The sequence below is a fragment of the Cryptotermes secundus genome, unplaced genomic scaffold, assembly GCF_002891405.2.
Source record: "Cryptotermes secundus unplaced genomic scaffold, Csec_1.0 scaffold941, whole genome shotgun sequence".
Lineage (NCBI taxonomy): Eukaryota > Metazoa > Arthropoda > Insecta > Blattodea > Kalotermitidae > Cryptotermes > Cryptotermes secundus.
Window position 1 is genome coordinate 1,144,427 of NW_019739977.1, and position 22,379 is coordinate 1,166,805.

Sequence of the window (22,379 nt, forward strand, 5' to 3'; positions counted from 1 at the left end):
TTCCACTTTTAAGGTCAAAGGGTAAGTAAAGCAGAAAACCAGCAAGAAATAAGCAACAATATCCCTGAAATTGGAGGCAACATTATCCTTCGAGACGTCGGTCGGCATTCGTCGAACCACACGGCTTTATATTCCAGGAGACAGAACTCCTCATGAAATACTAAGTCTTTACTTGGCCGCGCCATAGCTCAAGCGGTTAATCGCTGGCTTCCCACCGGGGCGGCCCGGGTTCGATCCCAGGTCTCGTCAAATGTAATTTGTGATGGATAACGTGGCGCTGGGGCGGGTTTTCTCCGAGTACTTCAGTTTCCCCTGCCAATCTTCATTCCACCAAATTCTCCATCATCATAATCACCCGGGGCAGGCTACAATAGGCCAATCAGTGGCCGCCGTGCCGAGTGGACCCAGCTGGACTCCACCCCCCAATAAGCGAATTAAAAAAAAAAGGCTTTACTTATAGCATTGCACTTGAAAAATTAAGTAGAAAATATATCACTTCCATTATTACTTACTAGGATTTGGGTTTCACATTATTAAACAAAATGTATTTATTCAGCCGGTGAATTTGTTGTATTCCCTATATTGAGCAGCCGAGTTACCATTTAAACCGTCTTTCTCCATTGATTGTCGGTAAGTTACTCTTCCGTAAATTTTCTATTTCATGTTTCAGAAATACAGCCTTGACCTGAAGGACAATCGTGCTGAGCTCTACCAGTCGTGAGGCTGCTAATTCTTATCACAACGATTATAAAAATCAGATACGTCTATCGTCTTTATCGACATGAGCATGACATAAAACTTCAACACCTGCAGCCCCTTGCATATGAACTACCGTAGTACCATTGTGTATTTCCGCTTCCCGGACACACCCTTCGCTACGTATTCTGAACAAGGGAGTGAATAATTTCCGCCTTGTGTTACAAAGTGTGTGTGGTAAGAAGACCCCGTCATGTGCATAATGGCTTCTCTAGTAACGCCAAATAAATATTTCCGTACCGCAAAACAGCTTTAAATTCAATCACTGGCAGGTTTATATGTTCTTTTTTCACGAATTAGGTTCTCTGATCCAATCCATTTCGAAATATTTCTGAAATATTCGGCGTTTCTTTTAGAAATTCTTCGTCGAAAATCCGTAATCTGGAATCGAGCTGTCCACATATGGCAACACATCACCAAAACTGCAGGCACAGGTTTTACACAGAAGCATAAATCAGGACTTTATCGAAGATGCTACTATTTAAAATATCCGAGATTTTAGGCGTCTTACACTGCACCACTTCTATGATGGGCTGGTTCGTAGAATGTGATGTTGTTAGGGAGGATATCACGAAACCCAGGAGCAGTTGCCTGTAGGAACCAAAAGTTTTCAGTTATAGAAACGTGTATTTGAATGTGTCCTATATATAGGCCTACAGATCTAAAGTCTTAAGCTCCGAGAATATGTAACTATGATTCAGACCTACATATATTATGTTTATGCTGAAAAACAGTTACATTAGCTCTAGATTGCACGCCTATAGCGACAATATGGTCCAGAAAGAAAAAGTCACACCCTTAAGTTAATAGAAATATGTCATCAGCTTCCTTCTGTGTTGTGTTATCTCATTTAGACGAATGATTGCGAGCGATAGAATCCGTGCAAATTGAGTCGTACGTGATGTCAAGGAATTCAGAGTTTCAGACAATTCTGAAGAGGGAAAGGCCAGTGGGGCTCCTCCATTGAATGGAGAAAAAGAAGGCAAAGGTAAAGTTGTCTCTGTGTTTAAATAATTAAACACTACGCCATGAAGACTTAAGGGGGTGGCTTTATAAATCCACCTATTCTTGACCTGGGCACTAGTTGGAAGTGAGTGGTCAGCTTCATACCCCGGTCACTTTACCCGGGAAAAATTCCCCAGCATCCATTGAATAGGAGATTGGGTGGGCTCCAGAGCAGGTCTCGGCTATGTGAGGAGTAGAAAAATCTTGCCCCTGCCTGGAATCAAACTCCGACCCCTCAACACTAACCTGTAGCCAGTCGCTACACCGACCGCGCTATCGCGTTTCCTAATAACAAGACAAAGAGAAAGGATAATTCGCGTTTACGACATCTGTCTCTCTCCCTCTCTCATACTCCTGGCAATTCTGACCTTTTTCGAGCTTTATTCAGGCATAAGTATCTAGACGACTTCTATAAATTATAGCGTAATTTTCATCTTTAATTATGCATAAGCAGATGAAACCTCCAGTACGCTATATTCCTTTCGCTATAATGATTCAGACCACTTAGCTTCATATTCGAGTGGCATCCCGGGTGTCCACTGCCTAATCTGGCTGAGATTTTAGAAAATTCCCCTTAATTCTGCAAGTGAAAAAAGACACGATTCAGCAAACGTAGTTATGGTGGTTAAAGGTCACAGAGGAAGAATATTTGAATTTATGAGCATGAAGCTGAAAAACAGGTTAGATGACACGCACGCCGGGAACGTTTTCGCATCACGGAGCCACAGTTAAAAATATAAGATGTCGCTGAGAATCACATGCCAGATTTCCTCCGCTAATGACATTCGGTTAATTGAATCTCTCGGTATATTTACAAAGCATGAGATCCGGTGGATTTTGTCTCTCTGAAGACATTACGCACTTACCAGCTCGTGCTGGGACTACACTATTCTATGAATACCTAGAAAATCGGTCTCACTTCCTACAGTCACAACTACAATTTTTCTCAACTTCTGTGCAGATTTCGTAAGTGTACATACAGTAAAGGTGCAGACAGTTCAACTAATAAACATTAAAATTTCGACAAACAATAACATTACGTTTTTTGAATGAATCATTCTAAATAACAATTGCTTGTAAAATCCCTAGGCAAGTAGGAAATAGCTGTGGTTATGATACGTATAATGTTATAAAATACAGGGTGATTCATACAGAACCGGCCCGACGAAATGAGGTGTAATATAAAATATACCATACAGATATTAAAGTAATTTACACATATCTTATCTTGGATTGTGTGCCGTGATCAGAGCAGGCGTTGAAAGTGCCCGCCGTTTTCAAGCAGGCACTAGAAACACTCGCTGTTCAACAGTGAATTCCATGACTGTCGCCTGCGCACTGCAGACACGTTTCGGGATTGTCCTTGACCTTACAGCATAAGGGCTGCTACTTGCCGGATCATGAGCACACCATTCGACTCAGCACGGCCCACGGATTATTATGTCGTAATTGTGAGCGGTTATGTGCATCACCCGCGGAATTATTAGCAAATTCATCGGGCCGGTTCAATAAGATTCACTCTGTATTTCTTTATGCAGCAATCCCTCAAGTGACTATTTCCTCAAAAAACAATAAACTTGAAGAGAACTCTACAAACCGTAAGACGTTCCATAATTTTGACCTTGTATCTGTCGGGTAGCGATTGGCGGGTAGTTTTAACAGCTTAGTCCATATCTACATACTGCAATGTTCACAAGAAGCGTTCGAAGAGTCAACTAGGCCACAGAAACTTTGTCTTAAGAGATTTGGGATCGATATTTTTAAATCACTTTGGTATTTTACATTCCAGTACATCTCTCCTAAACACAGAGCGTCACTCTACTAAGGAAGTATGATAAGTCTTGTTCGTTCATGATTGTACTCAGTCCCCCGAGGCAGATTCCTGAATGGTACTTTGGTTAGGCTATGATCGAGACCTTACGGATCCTTCCACATTCATCTTTCAACCATCGCCCTCCCATTCTATATAATGTAGTCTAGTTATTAGGAGCATCTTAAAATAGCGTCCCCAAAAGAATAAAATTGTTGTTCTCCCTTCACAGGCAGACACCGGAACAGCGTCAGTCAAGGACTACGTCACTGAAACTTACGGTTTTCACCAAAGGCATTGTCCCGTGTTTCATGACTCAGTACGGCTTTACATGCACATCATAAACGCCCAACAAATGCCGCGATAATATTGTCACGTGTATTAGTGCGTACACACGGCGTTTGGACTGGCGAATAGATTTACTGACCACTTTCAGGTCGTAACTACAAATAGTTGTCACACCATGGCTGATCTCCATGTTAGAAATCACTACACACTAAGTCCTCTCAGTTTATTCCATCTAGTCTTTACTTGGTAACAGCTCTCTTCTACTTTCATTAGACGTTTCCTGGTAACGAATTTTAGCAATGGAGATTCTTCAACTTCAGCTGCCCGCTGGTTAACACTTCACAGCTGAAACTTCATCTACACTGCACTCACGGCTGATGTTTACAGAGTCATCTCTTAGCATGGGTTATAAGTTACAAAACCTTTAAAAGTACCTGTCATATCCTCTTCAATTTACTACTCATTCTTACCATTTTCGATCACTTTAAAGGCTAAGGAATATCTATAATATAATTTTATAACATACGACACAAAAATGAAAGAAGCGTATAATAAGATATGTTAACTCAGATAAAACACGACTGCTCAATTACAACGAAAGACAGCAGCATCATATATAGTCAAGGATTCCGTACCGTCGCACAACACGTGATACTTTGCTTGTTATACAAGTACAATAAGTGATTGTATCGAATGTACCAATGATTCAATGTGTTTATTATAAACAAACAAACTCCGTGGTTTTAGTCCGCAAGCGAACTATACCGACCGAGCGACCGCCTCTTGTCGGTGAAGATACTACCAACTTTAGCGGATAGAGAGTGCTGCGTGGTCAGGACAACGAATCCCCGCGGACGTTAATTACGGTTCTCTAGACCGGAACCGCTATTTCCTTGAAATAACTCCTCAGTTATACTCACGAGGCTTAGTGGGCCCCATTACAGACCCACTACTTCTCAGAAAATCTTGTGGCGCCGGAAATCGAAACCTGACCTCTGGATCTGTAGCCAGGAACTCTTGACAACTAGACCACAGAGGCGACCATTAAATGATTATATCTAAAAATATTAATTTCTGTGGGTTAAAACTTCAGTATCTGCCTTAATAGACACAATCGACATATCTTCACCGCACGCTACATGAAGTTCTCTGTTAACTTACCTGGTTTCGCGGACCCCGAGTGCAGCAGCGCTGCAAATAAGACGGACCACAAAGCGGGCACAAATTTTCTCCTGGGCATGGTTCTGTAATAACAAAAATCACAGAATTTAGGGTACAAAATGTAGACTATCATGTAAACGAAGCACAGTTGATGTGAAAATTGTGTTGAAATGAACACGTCAGATCAGCTCTCTGGCTTGTCTGTACACCCGTAGTCGGGTTCCGACTGTATTACATTTGCATGATGAAACCTCAAAGTTTCTCACCGCCACGACCTTTGTAATTTTGAACATGTAATGAATATTTCGTGCAAAATATTTAGGCATATTTAGGTTTCACCTTCTTGGGGACTTTCGCCTGCATATTTGCAGTGGTTTATTTATCTCCCTCAAACAGAATTTAGAGTGCAACTCATATTATTGTGTTTCATTCTGCAAGAAGTCTTGAAAATATTACATACAAGTATATCTGGTGATCTATTCCTGCACAAGCTTCCAAAATCCTACATTAACTGGCACTGAACCGCTAAAGTAGCCCAAAAGCGTCATGTTGGTATTACTGTGGGAGTCTCGGGAGTTTTATATGCTCCCGGTTTTCTTATTGTGTTTACGTTACATTTAACGACGCTGTAAGTTGTTCAGATTACATCTACAGCGTCGAATGGTTTATTTAATGGATTATTATTTAAAAACTGTTTGAAAATATAGGATTGGAATAATGGCGGTACAGTCTGAGGTATATTATTACCCCACCCTTTGCTCGTAGATGGTTAGTTAAACATCAGTCAAAATAAACAGTGTGTGCAGAGATTTAAACCCGAATTCCCTGAAGAAAGAGCAGAAGTTTTATCCACTCTGCTGCGACTATCTTTGCCTTTGGATGTCATTTTACTGGCAGATATATCTTATGTTTCTATTTTCGATATTAATGCGAAGATCGGGATTGAACTCCATACTTTTGGATACTAAATCTTCAAGCTCATCTACCATTAAGTTACCCTTTAAAATAAAGAAGAAAATAAATTTTATCTGTCGGTCCAATAACTGCAGTAGAGCCAGCACTCGGGAACGTATATAGGTTAATATCAAATGTGTTTGGCAGTGGTCAGTATCCAGTATAAATAAATTGGAGACCAGCGAATAAACCAGTCACAAACATTTGAATAACAATCGTTAATATTAAAATAATTTTGTTCTTTGCTCCTGAAATATTAAGAATTTCTTACATGCCATTTATTAATATTCATTCTTCTTCTCTCATTTTTCCCAGTGATGTTACACATTCTGTAACTGACACAGACAATTCAGAAAAGAGCCTGACTGCCATTTCGTTTTTCTCAAACCTTCAATTACAATTTTAAATCTTTTGAGATAATAACGTTTGACACCTTAGCTCCCTACATGAATTAGAATGTGTGTGAATTTATCATCTTGTCTGAAATTCTCATTAAAAACATATTTCAGCGTCAAATCACCATAATGTAATAAAGATAGCCATACAAGGAGGCCTGTAAGACATCTTCTTACGGACAGAAACAAGACTGTGAATGCGTCACTGATGATAATATAGGCCAATTTAAATGTATTGATGGATGAGTACGCCGATCAATCATGAGTTGCCAACCAGTACGGTTAGCGTATCTGTCCTGTTAAGGAGATGTCAACTCGTGACAGGCAGAAGGCACTGTGAAATCAAAGTAGCAGAAGACGGCATTATGAATAATAAATGAAATCGATTTAAAGTGACATCTTTACAAAACAATTGCAACAACTGTTGCAAGAGGAGTGTACATATTCCCTTGAAAGCTATAATAATCTCAGGGCATTGTATGGGGTGTATATTAGGCCGCGCCATAGCTCAAGCAGTTAGTCGCTGGTTTCCCACCGCGACGGTCCGGGTTCGATCACTGGTCTGGTCAAGTGGGATTTGTGGTGGATAAAGTGGCGCTGGGGCAGGTTTTCTCCGAGTACTTCGGTATCCCCTGCCAATCTTCATTCCACCAAATTGCTCCACATTACCCTCACCTATCATCTGGGGCTGGTACAATAGGCCAGAAGTGGCCGCAGTGCAAGGGACTCAGTCCCACCCCACTAGCAATAAAAAGGGGTGTATTACGCCGTGTTGAAACTAGCCAGTCACAAGCAAGAGGATCCTAATTAATTCCCATGGTCCTGTTCGGTTTTGTTGTCCTGCAGTCATCCACGTGGTTGCATGTAATATGCTAATTACAATCTACAATCGAATAAGTGAACGATATAATGGGAGTGGTCCTCATTTTGTTGTTGATAGATCGTTGTCTGTCAGAACGCAAACGTATCAGTTTCATTTGGCTATAAAGATCGCCTAACAGGTGAAGTTCCTACTCTGCAGGAAAGCTGTATGACTTTCATCTGTAGTCAGGATGTGTTACTGCACAAACTACACGTATAACAAATGGAGTAGAGAGACAAGTTGTGCAGCTTTCGTCTTCATAGGAAAAGAGTAACATATTTTTGTTCACTGCAAAAGATAGGAAGGGAATAATAGAGGCTGCAGGTTCCTTAAATTATCTTTCCAAATTAAACTTAGGAATCAAATCTACTTTTCATATAAAACATTACTGCAGCACCTTACTTTAATAATGACATCTTAAATTCGAGAACCTTGAAATACGTAAAAATAATATTAGTTTACAGGGTAGACTATAGATAACATAAAATAAGTAAATTAATGTAAACTCTAGAAACTTTCGAAATGTGGTGTTGGAGAAGGATGGAGAAGATCAGTTGGACCGACTATGTGAGGAATGAAGGAGTGTTATTTAGAGTCGGTGAGCAGGGGAATATCCTACACGAAATAAGAAAACGGAAGGCTAATTGGATTGGTCATATCTTAAGCGGTAACTGCCTTCTAAAAGAAGTTACTGAAGGAAAGATAGAGGAGCGGATAGAAGTAACAAGAAGAGGAGGAAGAAGACGTAAGAAGATACTGGATGACCTTGGGGCCAGAAGAGGATATTTTCATTTGAAGGAGAAAGCTCTAGATCGCATCAAGTGGAGGAACTGTTTTGGAAGAGACTGTGGACCTGTCGTCTTGACAGATTACTGATGAATGAATGAATGTATACAGGACCCATAAATCTTTTACACAATAGTTTCGTAATAAAATCAAGCGTAGGACCTCGGCGGAACCCGTAATGCTCATGGCAAGATGAGAAATACATAACAAAACTTTACGGGAAATCTTGAAATATCACATTCGGAAGAGAAGCGTAGTTGCATGGGTAACAAAATGAACGTTAAAGAAATACGGTGCGACGACACCGGCTGGATTTAACTCTCTCTGGATAGTGTCCTGAGGTGGCCTATTGTGAGCATCGTACCGAAACTTGTGGTTGTATAAAATTCAGGGATTAGGCTAGCTGAGCAACTATCAGCTTTTAAAGGACCCGTTTCCATGGAATTAGTTATAAAATATAACTTGTTAGCCAGTTACAAAATTAAGCATAAAAATATAAATATTCAAATTTCGGCAGGTAAGTTTATGTCATTGTACAATTATAATCGACCGCCTCTGTAGTCTAGTGGTCAGAATTCCTGGCTAGAGATCTAGAGGTCCCGGGTTCGATGCCCAGATTTTCTATGAAACAGTGGGTCTGAAACGGACTCCGCTCAGCCCCGGGGGAAAAATCTCCAGGTACCCACTGGATAAGAGGCTGGGTGGGCTCCAGTGTCGGTCTAGGAAACATGGAGAAGAGAAAATTCTTGACACTACTGGGACTCGAACTCTGACCTCTTGGTCGTCCAGCCCGTAGCCATTCGCTATACTCACTACGCTATCCCAGCTCCTTCAACTACCAAGAAATGTACAATATTTTATGGGACCCGAAAGTTATTGCCTTGTACAAAAGAGCAATCCTTACCCTGAGCCAGATCTCTCCAGTCCATACCACTCAATCTATCTCTTTAAGATCCATTTTAATATTATCCATCCATCTACTTCTTGATCTTTCTGGTGTTCTTGTTCCTTCCGGCTTCCCGATAGAAATCCAACATGCATTCCTCTTCGCCCAATTCGTACTTCATGCCCTGCCTATCTCATCCTCTATAACTTGGTCATTCTAATTATACTTGGGGAAGAGTACAAGTTATAAAGCTCCTCATTATGCAGTTTTATCCAGCCTCCTGTCATTTCACCTCTCTTCGGTCCAAATATCCTCCTTAGCACCCACAGTCTATGTTCCTCCCTTAATGTCAGAGACCAAGTTTTACTCCTGTACGGAACCATAAAAACTCATAGTTTTGTGTATTCTAATTTTTACGTTTTTAGACAGCAGACTAGAAGGCAAAGGGTTCTGGACTGAATAGTAGCAAGCATTACCCGAATTCAATCTCCTCTTAATTTCCTCCTCAATCAGGTTTTCATTTATTACAGTCGTTCCCAAATATCTGAACTGTGCCACATTTTCAAAACATCTGCTACCTATTTTATGTCAGAAAATTTTCTCTGCATTTTGATGACGAGACAACAACATATACTTCATTTTCTCTGTGTTTACTTCTAGATCAACCTCCTTACTTGGGTCAATTAAAGATTCTGTAGTTTTCTTTATGATATCTCTTTTATCTCTCAGTTGACTCGCATCATCGGCATAAAAACAGCTGATGTGTCTCCTTTAATTTCAGTCCCACCTGTTTTCCTGGGCCTTCCTAATGGCGTATTCGAAAACAACGCCGAAAACAGTGGCGATAAAGCAATTCCTTGTTTTAGGCCATTTTGGATAAGAAATTTAAAAAAAATGTTTACCTATACGGGCTTTACTGTGCGTTTTGTTTAAACACATTTTCTTCAGCCTAACTAGTGTCATGGGTATCCCAGACTATGAGAATATTATGCAATACTTCCCTCATAACTGAATCATGGGCTTTCTTGAAGTCTACGAATAGCTGACGTACTGTCTCATTGTACTCCCATTTCTTCTCCAGTATCTGCCGAATGCAAAAGATGTGATCAGCAGTAGATCTAGTATGTCGAAAATCTTAATGATGATCCCCCAGTAACGACATCGCATACGAGACGGTAAAGCACGATAAATGGGACGGCATTACGTAGCAATCAAGAAGGTACGAAACGATAAATCAGGCGATAAAACACGACAGATCAGATGGTGCGACTCCATATGTTGGATGACCCAGGATGACAAGTCAGACCGTATGACATGACAAATCAGACATATTACACTAAAATCAGGCGGTATGACATGGCAAATCCTATGGTACCTCATTATATGTAGCAGACCCTGCTGCATTAAAATCAGACGGCATGACATGGCAAAACAGAAGGTGCGGCACTATTAAACGGCCTATACAAAACGAAATATCGGACACGCCTTGTACTACGGGAAAGTTGGCACTATCAGTAGCAGGAAATATACAGATAATTTAATTGCTCTTGCCTAGTTTAATGAGCGGGTTTCGTTGTTTCGGGTTCTCAAAATTTCATCTTAATGTGGGTCCCTTGTCACCACGGCATGGCGTGTCCTCAGGTTGCGGATGGAGAATACGCCCTCCAGGTATGGAGGGAAGCCACGGATATATTGAATAAACAGTCGTGGACAGCCGACAAGGGTGGTCCTCCTGCTTGGGGGTTGGACGTGGGGCTGACAACTCCTCACCGCAAAATAAAAAAAAAACATTAAATTGATAAAAATATATTGACATAATAACGATCTTCATGTGACATATCGACGGTCAATTCTTTGTGGTAGAGTTTCTCGTGTCTGTCCCTCACATCATATTTGTATAAGATCGGATTTATCTGCCGCCAGATTTCATGACTTCATACAATTTATAAATATTATGTCAAATGAAACAATTGTATTAATATCCGGTTTAAAGAATAGTTTTGTAAACACATGACACAATACCAAACCAATAAGTGATGTTAGCCATTTATTGCTGCAACTGACTTGTCATACGTGGCTTGTTATTTTAATGCTGTAGGAAATAAATAATATTATTTCCTTAAATTACAACATGAATGAGTAGTCTATTCAGAACTTGCACAAAAAGAAATGTTCTGCATAGTAACTCGTCTGAGCTACGTGTATTAACGTCCACCATTGACTGAATGCAGAACTGGAACCTACACGCCACATCCACTCCAGAAGGAACCTACACGGCTGCAAGAACAAGGTTAACAACACAGATTCATATTTACCGTTCGGTTACGCCCTTTCATCTCAACATTTTGCTGGCACACACTTCTCTTTTCAGAACCAACCTTTCACCTTCATTATGAAGCAGTCTACAAGATAAAACGAGATACTTTATAAAGTTGTGATATTCTCAGAATACTAATATCAGGAACCGCCGACCATAGTGACCTAACCGTCTAGGGTATGAACTGTCTCCGCCCGCTCAAATAACGGGATCGTCGGTTCGAAACCCACTTTCGGCATGGGTGTCTGTCTGCATTTATTTTGTGTTTGTGCTATCCTGTGTGTGTAGGTAGGGCCCTTGATTGGCCGATCCCCCATACAAGGTGTCCTGCCGACTGTGTAAAAAAATCAAGGAACTGAAAAGAGGCCAAGATCCAACAGAGGGCTGTAGAGCCATAGATAGCGTATGAAACCTTTAGCGGATAAAGCTCATTCATGTAATAAAGGATATCGTAGAAGGAATTATGCAGACTCACACAGTATGAAATAAGCGAATACAGGTCGCGCATGTGTGCTCTCATTTCCTTTGACACGAAACTGAATTTTAATCAATTATAAATTTTATTTTAATTTGTGTACAACAGACTGGCATAAGGTAGACATTTGTATTCTAATGTGTTATCACCAGGGCCCGGATTTTGATGACATGTCATCTTTTTTTCCTTGTAGCCTATGCGATGCTCTTAAATATATAAATCTCGGATATGAGCTGCTGGTTACAGAAATGTAAATTTTATAGATAATTTTTTGTCATTTTTTACATTTTTAGGTTTAAGGTCATTTTTTCATTTTTGGGATAAAATTTTGGCAATTTTTTGGACTTTTAAGGGTATTTCTTGTCATTTTTGGCCATTTTAGGGAATTTTTCTTCATATGTTTTCTGAAATGTGAATAACATGGAAGCAAGTGTTCCTTCTTTTCTCCTTAAGTCATTTTTCTGGATTTTTTTCGGTCATTTTATAGGTCATTTTTCAAATATTTTCAGGTCATCAAAATCCGGGCCCTGGTTATCACTATGCAATTCGACCTGATACTTGATGCATGTAAACACAACAAATATTAATAATAAATACAACTCAATAAATCAGAAATAAAACTTTATCAATGCTTAAATATAGTCTCTTTACTTAGTGCAATAAGAATTTAAATTTAAAATGGAGGAAATATACCTAATTAAAAATACAATTAAATTTACAATATGAAATTTATTATTATATATAGAGCCCATATACACTCTATACTCGTGCTGTCCAATGTTCATTAACTAAGGAAAGGGAGAGGGGAAGGTAAAGGGAAAGGAAAAGGGGAAAACACTCTTTGACATCGGTAGAATTTGGCGTTTCGAGGAGCTGCTTGAAACTGATGCGGAATCTAATGAGAAAACAAATGAGGAAATTAGGACACTGACAAAAAGTTAAAAAAAAATGAGACTTTCTGTGATACGGACATGTATAAACAATGGAAGGTGATAGCCAGAAAGAATAATTTACTGGGCATTACCTGCCATGTGTGTAGAACGGAGCCCGAACACACAATAATTAGAAGCAATTGGTAGTGAAGAAAAGAAAGTTTTAAGATAGTTTGTTCTTTATTGACGCTGTCGGTATGAAGACAATATAGCGTTGATGACATGATGATTAATGAATTTGGGGCAGTTGGTGGAATGAGAGTTTGTAGGGGAAACCTGCCCCAGTACATGAAAGGAAAGAACAGAAGCAAAGGATCTGTAGTGATCAACATTCATCGCCTATTATGTGCATACATTAAGCCAGTATGAGGAGCAAGTAGCTAGACAGACTGAGGGACAGGGGATCGGAGTTTCATTCTTCTCCTCCCCACAGCGTCAACTTCTGCTCTGGGATCCACCCAGACTCCGCTCCAATGGAGACTGGAGGGACGCTGCGTTTCTGGAGGTAGTGACCGGGCGAGAAACTGACCACTCACCTTAATCTAGTGCTGAAATTAAGAATGCGTGTTGGCATACATCCACTCTCCGATACTTCATCGTGTATTGGTACTTGTGTATTAAGCTCGGGGAAAACTTGGCATTATGTGTGTGTGTATATATGCACACTTCTGAAAGCACTCGTACTCTCGGGCTCACTATGTAAGACTGCTTTCTGGAAAAGATTACTGCAGTTTTAAACAAATCTGGGGCAATCTTCGAGAAGGGGAGGGGTGAGAATGGGAGAAGTGAAATTTAAGGGCACACTTACTCGCTGAAAACTGGTCACAAATCTTCTTTGTAATGAAGAACAACAAGAAAGCTCACGTCTGTCACTTTGATCATTGTTCTCCTCCTCCTCCTCCTTCTCCTCCTTCTCCTCCACCTCCTCCTCCACCTTTTGTTATTGCTGTTGTTGCTGCTGCTGATGCTGCTACTGTTGTTGTTATTATTGCTACTGCTGCTAGCTCTTTAGTTATTTCAAACAAGATGGTGGACTGTCGCTCCATATGTTGTATTCTTCTTCTTCTTCTTCCTCTGGCTTTAAGACCCATTTAGTTTAGACTTAGTCTCCCTTAGAATTATCGTTTATTCTTTTCTGTCCTGAGCTTTTAGTCTCCATCTTTACCTTCGTAAAATTGTGCAAATAAAAAAAAAGTAAAACTATTCCTGTACCAGGCCATGAAGGCCCATAGGGTTGTGAGACGTGTGTCCCATATTATCTAGACAATCGGCTCAAAGATGGCGGTAAGGTTGCCAGCCTTACGCGCCGGCCGCGCTTTATTCCCCAAGAAAATTATTACTTAATTCCTGGTACTCATTTCTGTTAGAGACTGAGTAAACCCCAGGGCCATAGTGCGGCTGGAAGGATTAGGTCAATTGAAGAAATCCAATGACCTCATCGGGACTTGAACCCGCGACCTTCCGACTTGTAGCGTACCCCTCAACTAACTACGTTACCGCGTGCCCCGCTGAAGCTCAGTAGATGTTTGTATGTTATCGTCACCAGTGCTTCGACGCCTGTTGGAGGCCTCCTCATGTACAAATGTGCAAGATGTGTTCACTACAGTCTATTCCAACTATGTCCCTTTCACTCCGGCTTCAAATTTTATGTCATTAGCCTTTTCTCGACTAAATAAATATCCAGTTAACAGTTTTGTTAATGTTGTAACCATACAATTCGATATCATTTTCTGGATTTTGTATTTTCGAACTAAATCCTGAATAGCAACGATAATGATTTCAGGTGTTTCAGTCTTGACTGAGTACTCCTATGGCAATGGACGCTTTAACTGGGGTTACTTTCGCTGATTTTCGTTTCGTTGCCTTCACACTTACGGTAGAGAACGCATAATTTGTCATAACAAGCAGTCCTAACATATTCGTGCAATTGTTTTGCTCTTTTATCCGTTCACAGGAAAATTCTCCAGCAGGAATACGCGATATCAGTTTTTATGTGCAATCCGAGGGCAGAAGGATGCGTCAATTTGAACAAGCGTTATGCAAACGCTCCTACTGCTACCCCCATTTAAGTCCGTTTTGACCCAAATGTCTCTGAAGAATATGAAGTGAGTTCCTTAACTGAAGATTTTACTTGAATAGCTGATTCGTGTTTTTAAGATACAAGTAAAAGTAAAGTAAAGCTATCCCTGTAACAGGCCGTGGAGGCCCATAGGGATGTGAGATGTTGAGGTTCCCACATTTTCTAGATGATCGACTCATAGACTGCGGCAAGGTTATCAGCCTTACGCGCCAGACAACCTTTACCCCCAAGAATATTCCTGGAAGTCATTTCTGTTAGAGGCTGAGTCGACCCCAGGGCCATATTGCGACTGGAAGAATTGGGTCAATTGAAAAAATTCCAATTACCTCATCGGGACTTGAACACCCGACTTGCAGCATAGTGCCTCAACCAACTACGCTACCGCCACTAATATATTTTCAGCGAGCAAGTGTAAATATTTAATAGCAGTGGGCACAAATAATGAAAAGGAAATTCTTTGCTTGGAATTTCACCGAAAATGCATTTACGTGTCAACATTTTAACGTCCGTGGAGTTCAGATCTGCGATAGAGATTTTTCTCCTCTCAGACACGGTCGATTTAGAGGTTAAGAATGTGTATGGATACTACAAGCGCACATCTTCCCATGCTTTTACATTATTTACTCATAGTAGAATATGTATGGGTCTGTACTGTGATCGTGAAAAGAAAAACAAAAATTTATCCCGAGGTTGGGCAGAATTACAAGTCTTGAGACCACTTGAATGAGAAAAGGTAGTTTCTGGAATGCAGTTTCGCCGTCAATATATACTGTATGTATGTATCATGTATGTGGGGTCACGCAGTGGCGTAGATGGTTGAGGCATTATGCTACGAGCCGGAAGGTCACGGGACTTTTCAATTGACCTAATCTTTCCAGGACCGCCTCTGTGGTCTAGTGGTCAGAGTTCCTGGCTACAGACCCAGAGGTCCGGGGTTCGATTCCCGGGGCTACTGGAATTTCTGAGAAGTAGTGGGTCTGAAACGAGGCCCAGTCAACCTCGTGAGGATAACTGAGGCACTACTAAATGGGAAAGTAGCGGCTCCTGTCTAGAAGACCGAGATTAACAGCCGTGGGGGCTCGTTGCGCTGATCACACGATACCCTCTATCCGCAAAAGTTGGCACTAACTTGGCCGACAAAAGGCGGTCGCTCGGTCGGTATAGTTCGCTTGAGGAGTAAAGCCACGGATTTAATCTTTACAGCCGCACTATTGCCCTGGGGTCATATATGGATGGATAGGTGCGCTCCTGCTTATTGCCTGGCCAGTTGGACGAATTTCGTTCTATTTTGTACTTACAAGTTTATGTGTCATAGGTCAGCAACCGGCTGATTTGAATATGAACGCTCCAAAAACTAGGGGCCTTCGTATGAGTGCCAAGAAAAACTTCGATTTTGTCGAAAATGACAGTAACGGTTTTGATGAAATTTTACTGATAGATGGTGATAATCTCCCTAAGTAGAAACGTATATGTGATACCATTAAGAAATTAACGATACGCACATTAAGGGCCATAAGGAGTAATGTGTAAATGGCGAAACAGACTTTACCGGTAGGACTAATTTAATCGATTTTCAGTATCTAGTAACCAACAATGATATATCGAACAGCAATCGATTTCGTTTCAAAGACAATGCAGTAAAAGAAAGTATGACAGTCTCTTTGCACTGGTCTTGCCCTGGCCTAGTCACAGTGGCAACAGTGTGGAATGTACCTGTCGCTGTAAAAGACCGGTCTGGTGTTGCTGCGGCCAGGGGCAAAAAAAAAGGTGTGCTCATGGGAATCGGTGTTGAGCTTTGAATTTGATGCAGGTAGAGGAAGTCGGTAGAGGATCGCGCTGGCTGCTTGGTATCACATATTTGTTGTACGCAATATTTTTTTCTATTTTTATTACGTGAAGTTGTAAATTTAATAAAAACACATCAAAACGAAGAATGTGTATAGAGGAAAGCCGCTTTCGAATTTGGAGTTCTTATAAAATCCTACAGCTGGCACTGCCCTTATTACATCGTAAACAAAGTGATCCGTTATATGTCAGGGTTGTAACTCCTTGAAGCTGAGTCGTTCTTCAGAAGCTAATAATCGCTCAGTTAATTAATCAACATAATTATATCCTGCTAGCCGCGATAGCTCAGTCGGTATACCCGCTGGCTACGGGCTGGACTGGGGGTTCGGAGTTCGAGCCCCGGTAGGGTTAAGAATTTTCTCTTCTCCAAGTCGCCAGATCGTCTCTGGGGCTCACCCAGCCTCGTATTCAATGGGTAACGGGAGCGCTTTCCCCGGGACTAAAATGGTAGTAGCGTGAAGCTGACCGCTCACCTACAAGTAGTGCCGAGATCAAGAAAATGTGGATCTACGTATCCAATCCCCATACGCCTTCATGGCGTGGCGCTTATTTAGTTGAGCACAGGGACAACTTTACCTTTTACCTTTTACACGCAACTCTGGCCTTGACGAATGCTAACAGTAGCCTCTGTTGCTCGAACCCCAATATCCAATAAATCCTTTGTTTTTGCCAACTGCTACGTTTTTTTAGAAACGTAACCTTCGCTTTTGGCGAGGGACTGCAGTAAGTCAAAAGTAAAACCGCCAGTAGTATCATAGCCCTGTTTCAATGGTAGTACAATTACTCACAGATTTGTATGAATGCTCAGTTATACTCGTACGTATATAGTGAGATGACAGTGCTTTTAATCATCGCTCCAAATATGAAAGGATAGCCACTGAACAAGAGGGAGATAACATTCATAAGAACCTACTGCGAATTTCCTATGTCACAGTGAACAGGCTGCTTATAACCATCATTAGATCAGCGCATTGGCACACGTAATTGCATGGTCCAAATTTCCAGCAGTTCCAGTAATTATTCTGATTACTACCACTCAGGGTGGTAATAGTATGGCTTGATGATACTTTTGGAATCCTTAAGATGGAGCGTCGGATATCATACTATTCGGAACTGTGGGCCTCAGTTTATATGAGATTTTAAGTTCTCATGTCGGTAAATGTTAATAGGTTTATATATATGAATCCCTGTGTGGAGTACGGTTAGAATATCTCCACTGCAGTTCTGCGAATCGTGGAAGGCAACGAAAAGGAAACTTGTTGCTGGGGGGTAAAACTGGGCCACCCTGCCACTGGGGGACATAATTATCGAGACCTCGTTCTCCAGGTTGGGGGTTCGACGCGAGGCTCACTACTTTGCCCTGTAAAAAGTTATTGTTGCGAAATCCAGAGAAGTGAAAACTGTATGGTCTAATACAGGATAAATCTTGCAGAATGTTCTAACGAAAGCTACGGCTCAAAAAGTTTTTTTTTGTCATCGATGATAATGATGATGATTATTATTATTATATTAAGGATATATTTTGAATATTCAGGCAGAATACTACGTATATTCTTAAAAATGCTAGTAACTGTCTGCCAGACTATGTGGTATTTCATTCCAGAACACAGCAGTCCTATTCTAGTCCACCAGAATTCGATATTTCAATTTAACACATCGGACTTATTGTGCAGGCCTATGTTTATTTAATTTAATTTAATTTAAATTTGACAGAAACTATTTGAAAGTCAAAGTGATTCATAAACCATTCAATTCATGATAAATGTAAGTGACAAATTCGTTATACCAGAAATGATACATAGACATTTCAAACAAAGAAAAACAAGGATAGACAAAATTTTGATTTTGGTTCCACTCATATTATATTATTATTATTATTATTATTTCATATGTAAGCCCTGATATGATTTTTGTGGATGAGAACAATAACTCTCGTCTGAACACCAAATTGACTTCTGAGTAAATATTTCAGTTGGGACCCTTCTGAATAAGCTGAAATTTCGATAAAATACATAAGCTGCAAGATTTAGCAACAATGCAACACAAGTTATGAAATGTATAGATAGAAGTAATAATGTAGTGCTTTTGTTCCCTTATTGCTTCTAGATTTTCAGTTCATAAACCCTAACGTATAGCACTGCAATGTGTAAGTGGTGCACGCAGGGAGGACCTGCAAAATAAATACAGTAAAACTTGGTTATAGCAACATCGGTTTCTGCGACACCTTGTCTATTGCGTCAAACCTTCAATGGTACGAACAAATTCCTCATAAAGCAACTGTTTTTATACCTTGCTTAGTACGACATGCACAAATGCATCAACCTCGTACGTAACGTCATTTTCATTCCTGAATTTCTCTGATATGGACATTGAACGTAATTTAGAAAGTGTGTATTGGGCAAGTAACAGGAAACAGATGAAGATAACTGATTACTGTACTCGTATCTAGGTACAGTAAGGCACAACAATTGATGTAATCTACTGTAATTTGGTGAGTAGGCCTACCTTTAATATACAGTATTAGTGCGGTGTGTATTGTCAGTGAAAAGCGCTGTAATATGTCTTTGATATTACACATTTGGGCAATTCCATGTTAATGTTACGTACTGTACTTAACTACGTATTTCACTAAAAAATGCAACATTTTAACTCGGTTTTTGGTAGATTTTTCGTGACTAACATAAGGCTACTGTGGAAGTGCCCATTTCGGTTACAACGACACTCGTTTATAACGACACTATTTTTAGGTCCCTTTGATGACGTTATAACCAAGTTCTACTGTATTTACATCAAAGATTTTCGAGTTATGAGATGAGACAGCCTTTCATGTACAGTATCTACGGGTATTATTAATGTTGTCTGATTTTAGGGAAATTTGAATATGACGATGTATTTTGGTAAAACTTCCCAACATCAAATTTAACGAAAATTCGGGAATTCTGCATTCCAATATTAGCCGGGGCAACGACTTTCCTGTCTGACAGTTTTCGTGGGTTTCCTCAGACAGTCCAGACGAATTCCGGGGTAGTACCTTAAAATTGGCCACGGTCGTTTCTCATCAGATCCGTTTTATTTCATCATTCATTAATCATCTTACCAGTCAGTGCTTTAGAACCTGAGCTACTGAAAAATCATTAAATAAATAAATTGAAGCCAATTTATTTTTCTTATTGTGGTTCTCACATGCTTTGATTTTGAATCATTTCCAAATATTATGACGGATTTTTTGCTTCGTTGCTGATTCTGGTTTCGTGATACACGTATGCTCGTGTGTTTCATTAACTCCATGGAGGAAAGTCCCTCCTCAAAAGACAGTAGTTTCTAAACTAGTAAAATTATTTGAAACATTTTATGGAAATCGAAGTTTCATTACCTTCCACTCGTCTCTATCCCCAGCCATATAAATCCAGTCAACATTTTCCCATCTTTTCTCTGACTTCCATATTAATATAACCGTCCCAACTTCACCTAGGATTTATCAGTGTTTCATCCCGATTTTCCTACAAAAAGCATGTACGTAATTTTCTTCTCTCCCATGCGTACCACTCGTACATTTAGATGCTATGTATTTAAATTTATACTAATCATTCTATTGTAACTTCTTTAAAGTTTTCATTTTAATAAATAGATGGCGAAATATGGGATAAAAAGGAGACAACGCCGTGAAATCCCTTGTGGTTGTCCATGAAATGCATATCATGGCTATAGTTGTTTCCCAGAAGTAAACAGGCGGACTGGCTTGCCTTATATTGTTATGGGTGTGTCGTTAACTTTACAGGTGTGCGACTTAAAAGCGGATGAAGTAGCTGTAGAAAATTCTTCATGGTTCTCCGTGTTTCTCTTCTTATTCTTTAGCTGCTGCTGCTGCTGTTTCTTCTGCGGTTTTAAGGTTCTTCTTGCGTCAAATAGACAGGTACCTTCCACCTGCACATTTAGATGAAGTGTAACCTGTGATTACGCGCTTCTAGTTTGCCAAGGAGAGTTAATATAAAGATGCCAATGATGCAAGAACATATCAAAGGCACTGAGATGAAGATGACAGTGCCGAATACAAAACTTCGAATGATAAAAGGAGATGACTGACGTGGAAATTATTCAGGAAGTAGAAGTGACGACAAGTGAGTTGAAACGCGAATAGAGAAGGTGGGAGCACTGCGCAATCAGGTGCAATGGCAGAGAGAGCATTTGAAGTAGGCCTCTTTGTCTCTTAGGATGTACCATGTAAACATTTGATTGATGCTTCTTGCTTCGGGTCTTAGGCGAACGGACTCGTAGGTATGTTGAAAGTAATGAAGGAAGTGGTGGTAGTTTGGAATCTACTCATGCTACTAGCATTTCCTATTCTGAAGAACAGCTTCGTCATTTCTAGTCTCTATCCATTTTAAACAATTAGTTTACTCGTAACTCCATGTTCATGCGGTATTTATATTTCCAAAGTTCCCTGTGCACAAAGTTAAACTGTTCAGTTATGACATACTGCAACAGTTTGAATAAGGATGAATGTACAGAGTAGCCAGTTTGTACTCTTTGTGTACTTCTAGAACACAAGTACAACGTTCGGATTTGTAGTCGCAAGAAACATTTGTTGCCTCTTATAGAGTAATTCTTCTTGCACTGCTGCTATTCTTGAAGTTGGTTAATAAAATTAATGGGCTGTACAGTTGCTGTAGTCTATTTCGAGACACCCCGTAAACTCTATATCTCACAAAGCGATGGAAGACATACGGCTAAAAATAGCGAAGTGTTTCTTGAGAAGTTACATATAGTTGCTCACATATTCAAGAAATTCTCGGTTCTTAAGAATTCGAAGGTTCATAACCGTGCTGAAAACAACCGGCCACTTTTCTCTATCTTGAGATCAGTCAGCATAACGACGGGCTATGGGTTGGACGGCCGGGTTTCCTATCCCGGCAGAGCCAAGATATCCTCTTCTCCACAACGTTCAGACCGGTTCTGGGGCCCGCTTCCTGTCCAGTGGGTTCCTCGGACTTATTTTCGTCCTCCTGCCTACACTCACCATCCAAAGTAATTTCTTCCTTGCAGGTTTCCGATCAAAACTCTGTATTCTATTTTCATTTTTTCCATGCATGCTAAATGCTTCGCCCATATCATCCTGTTTGATTTGATCTTCATTAGGAGATTCGGTGAAAATGTTCCTCATTATACAGTTTCCTCCCGGCTGATAGATCCAATTGCCTTCCTGTGTACGATGTTCAGAACATTAAACATGTTCAACCGCAGAGCAGCGTGGGGCGATGTCCCCAGTGTTGCTCATGCGCGTTGCAGGCGTTTGTTTTCCCGTATCACGTTCTTCTGGTCACCGCATCGTGCGATGGCTACAAGATTTCACGGTAGCTGCTCGCGTTCTACTTTACGAAGCAGGACGAACAGAAATCAAGAGGAAAATCAGTATATGCAGATGTTAACAATTTACAATGTAGTTCTCCTTGCAGGGAGAATTTAAAAAACGAAGAATTTCCTCGCGCTTAAAAATGAAACTATTTCGTATGTCTTATAATTCAGTATAATTTTCATGCCCCTAATCTTTACCCTGCCCCCAATCTTCTCATCGAGTTCGTCTGTTCTCACAGAACTCTCACTAATTGCTTATGAAGATGGTAGCAATAGAACAGTAAATAGCAATTTACTGAAGGTCCACTTATTCGGCTATGGATGCTATCTGTGTATCACAGCTCAAATTCCCGTACACTTCTGTCTTGAAAGGATTCTGACGATGGTGTATGCTGTACAGAACTATTGGGCTTATTTTGGACTATATCCATCGTCTGGTATATAGAAGATAAAAACCACAACGTTTCGGAGACTG

At 40.3% G+C, this 22,379-nt stretch overlaps 1 protein-coding gene across 2 annotated transcripts in view; it reads right to left on the minus strand.

Annotated features, from left to right (window-relative positions):
• The window catches only part of LOC111872250 (cadherin-99C), a 118,164-nt gene extending 113,061 nt beyond the window's left edge, over window positions 1–5,103 (minus strand). For both annotated transcript variants that reach the window (XM_033754630.1, XM_033754629.1), the window contains exon 1: window positions 5,021–5,103. In XM_033754630.1, coding sequence (XP_033610521.1) covers window positions 5,021–5,099 — 79 coding nt within the window. In that variant the 5' untranslated portion in view covers window positions 5,100–5,103. The remainder of the gene's footprint in view (window positions 1–5,020) is intronic.
• Between the last annotated feature and the right edge of the window lie 17,276 nt (window positions 5,104–22,379).